Raw genomic sequence first — 11,462 nt, 5'->3', positions numbered from 1 at the left:
CTAACAGCAGCAGAGCAGTAGAAAAGTCACTTGTCTAAAGGTACAGAAGTTCCCTGCAAGCAATAAGTTCTGCAGTACATGAACACAGCTCAGCATTTGGCCACTGCTTGGTTTCCTCGTGAAAGTAGATTGAACTCTGTAAATAAAACTTGGTTTAAAAAGCCTTCTGTAATTAGTTGGTTCTGGTTTTTTACTTTTTCATAGGCGTAATGCTATGGTGTGTCTTATTTTCTTCCATATACATGCATAGAGAACAGAAGAAAGTACTTCAGGCTTTTTATTAGCATTAGTTTGGAAATCAAAACAGAAGTGAGTTGACAAATATCTTACACAGAGATTAACTGGCCTGTTTTGTTTTTGGCTGAATCCCACCTGTATTGCTGGTTTTTATTTTCAGAGTTCTCATCCCAGTCCAGTTACAAAGAAGATTGCTCTGAGTGGGCTTCTATATCAAAGTGCTTGGCCCTTCTCCACTCCAAGTGTAGCATGTGAAATTCAGACTTCCTCTATGCTGGAGGTTTGTAATACAAAGCCCAGAACGTATGTAAGTGAACTGCTAAACCTGTAGCAGTTGCAAGCCAATTAATAACCCATTAGAAGAGGTCTTCAACAGTAGGCTTTTGCAGGATGCTGGGGGATTGATCCCAGCCCAGATAACAGCAAAAGGCAAACAGACGAGCCTAAGGCCCACAGGCAGTCCTGAGCTTTCCTCTGCAGTTGCTGCACTACTCACCCCAGTGCAGAGCTGAGGACACAGCCAGTGCTACCTTGTCAAAGAGAAAATGGTTCTAAGGGACAGGCCCAGTACTGCCTGGAAGCTGATGTCTCAGTTGGAACAGAAGCCAACTACAATGCCAGATAGGGGCTGGGGGGGTGGCCTGGCCCTTCTCAGTGCTGCTCTTTCCCTTTTTCAACATGTGGAGTACCCCTGTCAGCAGGCATGGCCTTGAATCCAGGACTAATGATCTCTCTCATTTCTTCTTTCTTCCTTTTCCTCTTGAAGTAACACAAGGCTTACTTGAACTTCCTCAAAAACCACACAGCTCAAGTAGGTATAACTGTGAGGGAGCTGATATGTAGGCGATAACTGTTTTGTAGAATTCACCTATTAAAGTTGATCCTTTTTTCTCTTATGCACAGATATTGGATGTCATTTCACTTAAGTATACAGGGGGCATCTGCAAATCCAGTTGTTTCTCCCTCCCTCCACAAGAGGGATATGACATGGCTGGACCAAATGTGTGCCCATAGCTGGTGCTGAGATATAGCAGGTGCCAAGAGCTTTTACAAGCCTCAGCTTATGATTTGGGTGCCTTGTCACATGCAGTGACAGTGACCACAGTCCCTTCTGATAATCCCTTGCAATCACCACCAAGCTCCCTTACAGTTCCTTTCATGAGCAACATCTGGCTGTCTTTAAATACCCAAGAGATGCAATATAGTCATTTTCTCTGTACAAAAGTAGGAGATCAGTAAAATATTTTAAAAGTGCAGTAAGTAGAAATAGAGCAACTGCAACAGATTAATAAGTTTTAGCTAAATACAAAAATATGGTCCTTAAGTCACATAAAATCTTGATTGCAACATCCATGGAAATGTAAACTTGAACTAGGATCCCTTTTTATTAATGCAACCCAGCAGAATTGGCAACATTTCAGGCTAATCCATCTTAGGTCTTTGCCCCAGCAGCACATAGGCCTACTTGACCACCTCCATCAGATTTTCCAGAATATCTTTTTCCTGTAAAGTATATATGATATTATGACCCAAAGAGTTGTTGCAGTGAGGTTTTGAGTCAGATGCTCTGCATGGGATTGACTATCTTGCATCTTCCACTTGAAAGGGAAATAGTTTTCAAACACTTCGTGTCCAATGTAGACCAGGATTGAGTTCATTCCTGAAAGTAAGCACAGGTCTTAGCACCCAAAAGAGCAAGCAGGGGCTTGCTGCAGAAGAAGCAGGCATAGGCATGCCAGGCTTATGAAAAGGAATGGCAGTGAAACAATAACAGCCAATCCCAGCAGCTAATGTTCCTTGCCTCAAGGATGCTATGCACGTGTTTGCTTTCACACATCGTCTGAGGGACTTCAGCACTGAAAATGTTTATTGAAAACAAACATAGATATCCTATATGCTAAATTGAAAATACAACCAGGTCGATCTTCCCGCAATTTTACTGGCAAGAATAATCACAGTTATTGTCTTTAGAGTGGCTGGGGGCCAACCTGTTTGTTCAGATCTACTGCCTTTCCAAACAAATGCTGACTGCCCTTCAAAGCTTCGGGATTTCTGGTAGGAGATACGATACCATGCTGTTACTCTACCCATCTTCCTGTCCAGATACCAAAGCTGAATAAATGTTCCCCATGCTGTGGGTTTGCACTCTGTCTCTGTCCTCAAATGTTTGTCACGAGCCCAGTGTGGTTAAAACCACAATGGGATGCTTTGGGAGACAGGCTTATCTAAAAAAACAGAGAGAACCTATGTGGCTGCCCAGGGGATTTTGTTTTCCACATCTTCAGAAGTGGTAGTACTCTGCTGACAGGCCTTTGAGTTTCCCACTAAGTTAGCAAAGTCTCTGCAGTCCTCTCCAAACCAACTGCGAGCCAGCTGTGGTATTTTGCTTGGTGCTAGGCAGCTGCTCTCTGAACTCAAGATGAAACTTAAAACAATCATGTGGCAACAGCAGCTTCCAGTCCTTGTTTAAATACTGGCAGTCCATCTCCCTTACATTTCTAGTCTAGTCTCTAAGTTCTGTGCAAAAATTCAGCTCAAGCTAACCATTTTGACCTCCTTCAAGGTACCTCATTCAAAATCTCAGCTCCTTTGAAGGCAAAGGAGGTACAGAAACAGAACAATTCAGAAAGAACTGGAAGGAATGTGTTTCCTGCTGTGCTTTCACTGACCTGGGTAGAAAAATGGAGTACCTGACCACAGTCTCTTCACATCCACAAGGTAATACATCAGCAATAAGAGGATGAAGGCAAAGCAGCTCATGGTTGTCACATATGATGTTGACCTATGCACATTTTCAATAGGAGGTTAGAGAGGTAAGTGATGCATACAGATCACAATACAAGAAAGGGAAAACTGGTAAAATAATACTTTAAGAAACTCATACTAAAAGCTCTCAGCTTACCATAAATTCTTGTTTATGGGAATAAACCCTTCTTCTTTAGAACATTTTGTCAAGACAGCAGAAATAATTCCCTGCAATAAAAAAGTCACTAAAGTTTATATAACCACTGCAACATTTCAGACAGTTTGTGTTGAACAAGAAGACAAGTCGATTAAGAAGCTACCCAGTAATACTTAGACCACACTGGGTGAAATAGCTTACCATTACTAAGCTCCAGACTAAGAACCGACTCATAATCTGTTTGTGCTGGTCTTTGTATGACAAGATAATTTTTCCCGCCTAGTACAAGCAGAATACAAAAAGCGAATTAAGGCCTGCAAATATATCCGGCTCTCAAAATGTAATTGCATTGGCTACAGGCTCCCTGTGCTAAGGCAAAGGACACAAAAGGGTTTATATCAGCTAAGTGTCTGAAAGGCTGAGAAACTGAAACTTTGCAAAGAACATACACAGATGGGAGAAATACCCAAATGCAAATTACTCAGCAGCAGAGGTACCCCTCATATCCCTTTTCTACTCCGTTAATACTGAAGAATGGGATGAGCAAGTTTGTTAGGACAACACTATGACTCAAACTCCACCTCCCAACCCTCAGCAAGGGACTGCACAAAGGAACAAACTGATGCTGACTCCCTGACCAGGCCAAACAGTTTCTTGGCACTGTATCCATCTCAGCCTGCTCAGAGCTCATGTCCCTTTTCAAGGTTAGATTCCACTTCTTTGACACCCACCTTAGGCTACGTGGCCTGAAAGCATTGCTCTAGAAAAGATTTTGTTAGAGCCAGTCTCAATCACAAGTAAAACAAGTTGCCTCCCCACTTCCAAGATGCTCTCAAATTTTCCCATGCAACACACAGAAAAAAAAAGAGGTACCTGCAGTCCCAGAAATGCCATTAAAATGGTATTTATGGTTCCCAGGATCCCTTCAGGATCATATGGCACTGTTGTTTGGTAAAGCACCTTAAACAGAGAGCAGTTATTACAAGGTAACCAAGCAACCAGTATCCTTTCTTTTCCAGCCTCCTCTTCAGCACACACATCTTTCCCAAGCACCTCCTCACAGCTGCACTTGGTGGTAGCCTGCAGCTTCATACTGCAGACCAAAACCTACTTACATTGCAAGAGGGATGCTGATATATATGCTTTTCTCCAAGAACCAAACGATCAATGTAACCAGCTGCTCCTCCAGTGCAGTTAGGATAGTTTCCAAAATCTCCAATGCCCCCAGGACCAAGATAGCCCCTAGGACAGAAACAAACAAGTTAGAGCACTGATGCTAGCTATCCTCTCTGGCCAGAGGCAGGCACACAGTGAAATGCAGGTCCTGTGTGACAGCTGGTCTCAAGGGTATGGGCAGGAACCTAAAGCAAAGCTTCAGTTCAGCCCTGGCTGTCTAGCTGGCTGCTCTACCTCCTCTACAGGCGCTGACCCAGGACTCGGGATGATGTTGTGATGATTGTATATTGCTGTACAAAGGCCTGAGAAAGACTGTAAGCCTCTTCTACTGACAGAAGCAATGATGTCACCTTTTCACACCAGTTATTTTAATACCAAAGTAAAAGCTTCTTTTATATGATAAATTATTCCCTTTGGCCTGCTGCCCTTAGAGCTTTCATCTTTGTCCTATCCCTGTAACTGTTTTTTCTCCTGCCACACAGAAAATACTTAGTATGATGCCCCACAGAAAGTAGTCTGAGTGCAGTCTTACCTGGGACAACCTGGCACTGGTAACAAAAATGTCAGGCACAGCCAAATCACTTCTAATGTCAGAATGAAGATCCACTGTGGCCAGAAGGGGAGAACATCCTGCAGAGCAGGACATGACATCTCCTGCATGAGATGGAAGGAAAAGGAAATATTAACTTGCAAGTGAAAAACATGCCCCTGGGGACATCCTGTACTTCTTGACAGGCAGATCCCCAGATACAAGAGAGGGCTGTTTTTGTTGAAAACTGGGCTCTGCCAATGGACCTTTAATCTTCATAGATGACTTCCAGACACTTAATTCTTTGAGGAGGGGGATAGGAAACAAATCAAAACAAAAACCCACAATGTTTTTCAGCTTGGAAAATGTCACAAGGAATTTTGAGTCTTGAGTAGAACAAAGGCTTTTGGGAAAACAGATTCCAGAAAAGCCAAAAAGCAGTATTACTTTCCCCTGCTGTGAAAAACCACTGCCAAAATTAACTGGACAAAACAGAGGCCGCAAGATTCAGCATAGAGATGCCCTTCCCTGCAGTCCCTTGGCGGTGGAAAGTCATCAGAAATGCCTGGGAATGTCTGCTTCTAAACACCATCAAGATGGATCAGTGAAATCCTCAAATAAAGCAAAGATAGACATGATAACATGCGGAGGGGGACAATGAAAGGTGTGTGTTCCCTGACGTTTTCACCAGGTCACACTGTGTGGCACACCAAATAAGATGCTACATGTTCTTTATACTCAAACAAGAGCAAAAACTCTCAAGTCCTACTCCAGTATCATGTGTTACCTTCCCTTGTAACTTACCAAAGTCCCACTGTCAGCACCAGCTCTTGTAAACAGGAGTTCAAGAGCAGCAACCACTAGATATGTCAGTCCCAGTCTCTGGAGTACTCCGGGGATGCGCAGATTTTCCCAGGACACTGGATAAAATACATGCAGTGTGAAAGAGAAAAAGACATGGGCTCCTTCATGAATACGAAGCCACTCTTCCCCAGGCAGAGCTGAGAGCCACTGCACCTGCAGGTGTGTGGGGCACCTCCATTCTGCCACTTGACAGTCTGTAAATCGTAACCCCAGGCAAGTTCAACACTAAGATGATAAACGGTGCCCAGCACAGGGGTTAAATAGAAAGAACTGTGTCAGTCTCCTATAGGAGACAGCCCAGCCAAAGAGGCAGAACAACGGAAATAGGGTTTCGCTCACATGCTCCAAGGCAGTAATTAGGATTCACAACTATGACTCCCAGCAGGATTAGCAGAAAACTCCTCCAGAGGATTTTCCCAAGCACCTTCTGCTTAGAACTTCCCCACCTCAGCATGGAGCTCAGCGACAGTGATATTGATGTGCCCATGATGAACACAAACCTACAGAACAGAGAGAGGATACAAAACAGCTAAGAGCATTCAGCTGCTCTACAGGTTCATAGGGACCTTGCTGTCATCAAGAGGGGCAGGTTCCTAACAGCTGTTTAACACAAATTCAAAGGCAGGGAGTATGCAATGTTCCCCTGGCAACCCTTAACATCACTTGACACACTATTCTTCAGGAAGACCTACCATGGAAAAACCAGGTCTGCCACTGTTAATCCTACAAAAGAAATAAGAAGAAACACATTACTTTCCTCAAAACTTTCCTAAACTTTAACAACATTATTGATGAGTTTCCAGAGGAACTGCAGGCTGTTTGCAGTCATTTTATGCCCCAAAATCTAAAAAAATTTATAAGCAAAACATAGAAAGATCCAATCACCTTGTTTCACTGCTTTAACCATTCCTGAAAAACAGGTTCATAACTGTGTCTTAGGAAAGATTTCAGGACAGGAATCCTTGCTATTCTCCACCGGGGCAACACACTGCAGAACCCCTCCCCCATCAGCTTGCTGGTTGCACAGCATCAAGCACGGCAGCCTTGACTATAGTACTATTTAATGACCATGGTTCTTAAAAGCTGAAAATATTATACTATGTCAAAACTAACAAGTTTACAAACAGATTGTGATTTGAAATCATTGCGTACGCATTGCTTCTCCCATTAGCCTAACAGGCTAGACACTGTACTGATGCAAACCAGCAGAGCATCCCAGTCTTCAACTGAACAATGCAGGAGGTAACCAAATCTAGATATTGAACTTAAAATGCAGATTAGCTGTGTCTCAACTGTACTTTACCATTCCAACTCTCATGTTTGAAGAACCAGTATTTTCCTCCTCCATAGTTAACAAACACCATAATTATAAGAGAGAGGCTAAAAAGAAACAACGAAAACACAGAAAGTACCACATGTCAGTGAAATACATATGTACAAACACAGTTAACATTTATTCCATTAAAACATTTCCAACTGTGAGATGTAACGTAGTTGATTTTCAAAGAAAGACTACATACGAAGCTTCCAGTATTGCTGAACAAGAAGCAGTATTTCAAAGATCGTGGTAGTAAACTGAACTGAAGTAAGCACCTTCACATTGCATTTTCATGCTGAATGTAGGTTGCTCTTTTCCACCATGAACCACAACCTTAACATTTCCTCAAATTAGATCTATAACAATGCTTCAACAGAAATAATTAAAATTTTGATTATCGTTCAAGGGAAATGCTTTTGCAGTTCCACTGCTATGTATTTCCATATACTGTCAATCTGTCTTTGGACAAATCTCCCACCCCTTGGGAGAGCTGCTTTTGGGCAAGGTCTTATGCTCACCCTCGGAACGTGTCCAGAGAACGCAGTCGTTGCCGAGAGGTTGCACACCACAGACGTGGGGAAGGATCACTGCCAATGGAGTCTGTGGTGCTTGGGGACCCCAGCTCCTGAAGGAACAAATCGGACAAAAGAAAAGCAAGTCAGTGGCTGGCTATGGAACCGCATGGGTTTGCACACCGTGTTTGTCCTGGTTCTCCCCATCTTCCTTTTCTTTTTGCCTCCCCACTTGCTATTTCTAACCCCCTAGTGGCTCTGTAGTGCGGCAATAGTATTTGACAGGAAAATGCAGATGCTCTGTACTCCACCTTTGATCAGGGTGGAAACAATAACCAATGAGAAAATCTTATGTTTGAGATTTGTGGGAGCTGGGTTCAGTCCAAATCAGCCACAGACTTGCCATCCCTGTGAGGGCAGCTCTACAACTGAGCTGAGCAGATCCAGCTGCTGACTCTCATCAACAGGATCAGTCCCATCCCATCCCATCAGCACTTGTATGACACACAGAGAGACCATTCAGGGAAATAAACCAGCGGAAAATGAATATTTTTAAAAGCAGGACTGGCTTCTTTCCAGACGGGTTCCCTAAACCACTCTGGTCAGCTCTAGTAACAGTGCAAGGCAGCAACTTTGCTTTAACATGGATAACTGGAGATAAGCAACTTCAAGAATTGCCCCAGAGCTATGCTCCCAGTTCTCCTGACTCCATGCAGGTTCAGACCTCCTAGTATGAAGCCCAGACTGTGACATTCCATCTATATTTTAGTATAAAACATGGCCCACAGAAATGCCAACTCTAGGGCTGTCAAAGGAATCTTGATTTAAGCTCAGCTCCCATGAAAATTCCTATTGTGCTGCTAGCAAACGCACAAGCTGGCACTTCAACACCACCCTTATACTGCTTGTGTCAGATGGGGACAGTTTTCACAGATGCATGTCCTTCAAGGGAACTAAGGAGGCAGAAAGTTAGGATATTCCCAGCTTGCGAGAGCTCTGCGTGGAATCCATAACTCCCACCTGAAAACCCAGCCCAGCACTCTCCATCGACATAGAACTTCCTGTCTGACACCAATACAAGATTTGGCAAAGGCAACAGGCACAAGAAGATGGCAAATAATAAATAATCCCCCAGATGCCCAGACAGCATGCATTCTTCTGAGGTTAAACCACCACCACCAAATGCAAATGAAAGGTACTTCGGTCACTCACAGAATTAATCAGACGATCAGTTTCCCTAGGGTTCAGTTTCTTGTAAACCCAGTTTCTGACTGGACCAATTCTGAAAATTAGTAACAGTTTAAAAGACAAAACAAACAAAAATTGGCTGCTTCATAGCCAATTCCGTCTTAACGTCAACTATTCAGTAGCATGAATCAGAACCTGGGATGGCCCCTATCCACGTTTCTCCAGTTGATGTATGTAATACTGATATACAACCAGTACCTGTGACCCGAGTTACATCCATTTATCTAATGACATTGCCACAAGCTCAAGTTTGGGACCTCTACTCTTAGGCTGTCCACTGATAAGGCTCAGTACACATGAGATAAGACCACAGATGTTAAAGATGCTTAGGTCCCACTGACTTGTACTGCTGACTTGTTCCCAGGAACAAGTCACAGGAGGGCAAAGCAGAGCATGCACCAGCTTACGGCTGATGTCAGCTGCTCTCCAGAAACTGCTCTGCACACCAGCTAGCAAGCTATAAGATAACCCTCAGGAGAAGGCGCATCACTCCGCATTTGTCAATGCATGGACAGCTACCACAGCTTGACCTGTACATGGCAGCCTGGCAGCAGGGTCTTACCTGCAAGCACAAGGGTCTTACCTCCAAAACACTACCACACTACTTTTAAATGGGTGACCCTATCTCGTGTATGAGGAGATGTTACCACACTGTTCACTTACTTCATAACAAGGCGACAGATGATCAGGATAGCAAGAATCCCCGAATAAACCAGGAAAGCAAAGAGGATAGCTACATGGAAAAGAGAAGAAAACAACTCTGCATCTTACACAACAAAACCGTTCATTGGCAGGGGTTTGGTCTGCTGTGATACAAACACAAGAACAAACTCAACCCACCATCCATCACACCACTCTCTCCACAGAATTTGTATCCCCAGCTCAAGTCCCAAAAGAGAAAAAAAACAAAACCAAAGCAAGCTAGCAATCAGCAACTGTACATCTTGGCATAAAAAGGGCAAAATAAATGTGCACTAAGGCAATAGTGAAGAAAGAGTTGATGTGCCATATGTTCTGATGAAAAAACTAGAGATTCGGAGATAGCCTCAATGAGAAGAGGACAGGGAGATCGCAATAACATTTGAAAGTGTGAAGGATTTTTCTTTATAGCTGGAGAACTGGAAGTACTGAAGAAAAACTTAATACAAAGGAGAGGAGTGGAAGAGATGAGAGCTTAAAGAAGGCCCAGGAAGGGAGATGAACAAACAAGGAAGACAGCAGGTTTAAAATTAAAAGCACAACAAAACAGAAATCCAAACACTATGGTTTGTTTCCTGTTTTGTGAGAGAAGCAGGACAGAGAGAAGAACAAGGGTCCTGTGTATTTTCAGAAACACGGAGGGAAAGAGGAACTAACGATGATAAAATTTCCCTGTGGATAAAATGCCCACTGATTTTTGTGAGGCTAATTTCTGCTCCAAAAATGTGAAGAGACCTTACCCTAGCCAGGGCCTCTACCCTAGCAGAGATGTAAAACATAAGCAGGCAAAACACTGAGAGAGAAGACGTGCAGGTCCATTGCACATTTCAACACAACACAGGTAGCTACAGAGGCATTTTAGGTAGCTGGCTTTATTGAGAAACATGCATGTTGCGGAATGAAAGAGGAAAGCTGAGCATTACATACGGAGGTAGCTGTTGATGGGGCCTTCATTGATGACTATGTCACAAGAAATGGTTTTGGCACTTGTGCTTAGGGTCTTTACTATAAGGGAGTAATTGCCAAACTCTCCAAAGTGATACTGAATTCTGCAAAGGAAAAGAGAGACAGAACTTGCTGCTCCATGTAGATAACAGGGCATCACTCGGAAAGCTGAAGAGCGAGCATCACCCTTCCTGAGCTCACATCACCCATCTCCTCGCACCGCTGCCCCTGTGCTAGTGAAACCAGGCCCCGGCAGGAGCCAGCCCCACGCCCAGACCCACCCAGCGTCTCAACGGTCAGGAAAGAGGTGAAGGGCTGCGATAAATCTCAGTCGCAGTGCGGGGGAAACAATAACCCAGCAGCACAGAGGGAGAGGCAGGGCGGTGGCACCTACTTGCAGAGCTCGCTGCCGGCCCGGGAGCCGTTGAGCAGCAGGCTGAGCGGATGCTGGGTGTCCACCACGGCCGCCGCGCCCGGGCCCCCGTCGCTCGGCGGGACGACGGCCAGAAGCTGGTAGGAGCACTGCGGAGGAAGCGGAGAGTGAGGCGAACCGGGCCGCAGGCCGCGGGCTAGTCGCCGCGCGGCTCGGCGCGCTCACCCGGTGGCAGGCTGCGGAGCGGACGGCCAAGCGGAGGCCCTGCGCGGGCAGCTCGTTGCGGACCAGCAGGAGAGCCTGGTCCATCTTGAGCGGCGGCGGCGGCCCGGCAACGGGGACCTCTCCGCGCGACTGCGTGCGGCCCGGCGCTAGCAGCAGCGCGCCCAACGCCGCCGCCACGGCCGCCGCCAGCGCGACCGCCATCGTTCCGCCGCGCTCCGCCCCGGGGCGGCGCCGCTCCGAAAGCGGGCCCTGCGCCGCGGCATAGTCGTGGCGGCCGGGGGCGTCGGGCCGGGCCGCGCTCGGAGCGTGGCCTGCCGCTGCTACGTACCGCGCGGCTGGGCGGCACGGGGAGGCAGTCGTGCGGGCTGCCATGAAACGGCCCCTTAGAGCCCTGCGCTGCGGAGGGAGCTGGCACCCCCGTCTTTCACAGGGGA

The 11,462-nt window shown here is 45.6% G+C and overlaps 1 protein-coding gene across 1 annotated transcript; it reads right to left on the bottom strand.

The window, feature by feature from the left end:
* Positions 1-1,715: 1,715 nt before the first annotated feature.
* On the bottom strand, positions 1,716-11,229 carry HGSNAT (heparan-alpha-glucosaminide N-acetyltransferase; the record flags this gene model as incomplete). Its single annotated transcript, XM_079534484.1, has 17 exons — positions 1,716-1,897; positions 2,907-3,019; positions 3,140-3,210; positions 3,341-3,418; positions 4,013-4,099; positions 4,255-4,381; positions 4,848-4,969; positions 5,649-5,764; positions 6,048-6,208; positions 6,401-6,431; positions 7,012-7,088; positions 7,545-7,651; positions 8,751-8,820; positions 9,450-9,519; positions 10,413-10,534; positions 10,825-10,952; positions 11,029-11,229. The coding sequence occupies 17 exons, from the start codon at positions 11,227-11,229 to the stop codon at positions 1,716-1,718; spliced, it is 1,863 nt and encodes a 620-aa protein (XP_079390610.1).
* Positions 11,230-11,462: the final 233 nt, after the last annotated feature.

The sequence above is a fragment of the Tetrao urogallus genome (genome assembly GCF_951394365.1).
Source record: "Tetrao urogallus genome assembly, chromosome: 4".
Classification (NCBI taxonomy): domain Eukaryota; kingdom Metazoa; phylum Chordata; class Aves; order Galliformes; family Phasianidae; genus Tetrao; species Tetrao urogallus.
Note: the sequence above shows the minus strand (reverse complement) of the source record. Positions and strands in the feature narration are given on the sequence as shown.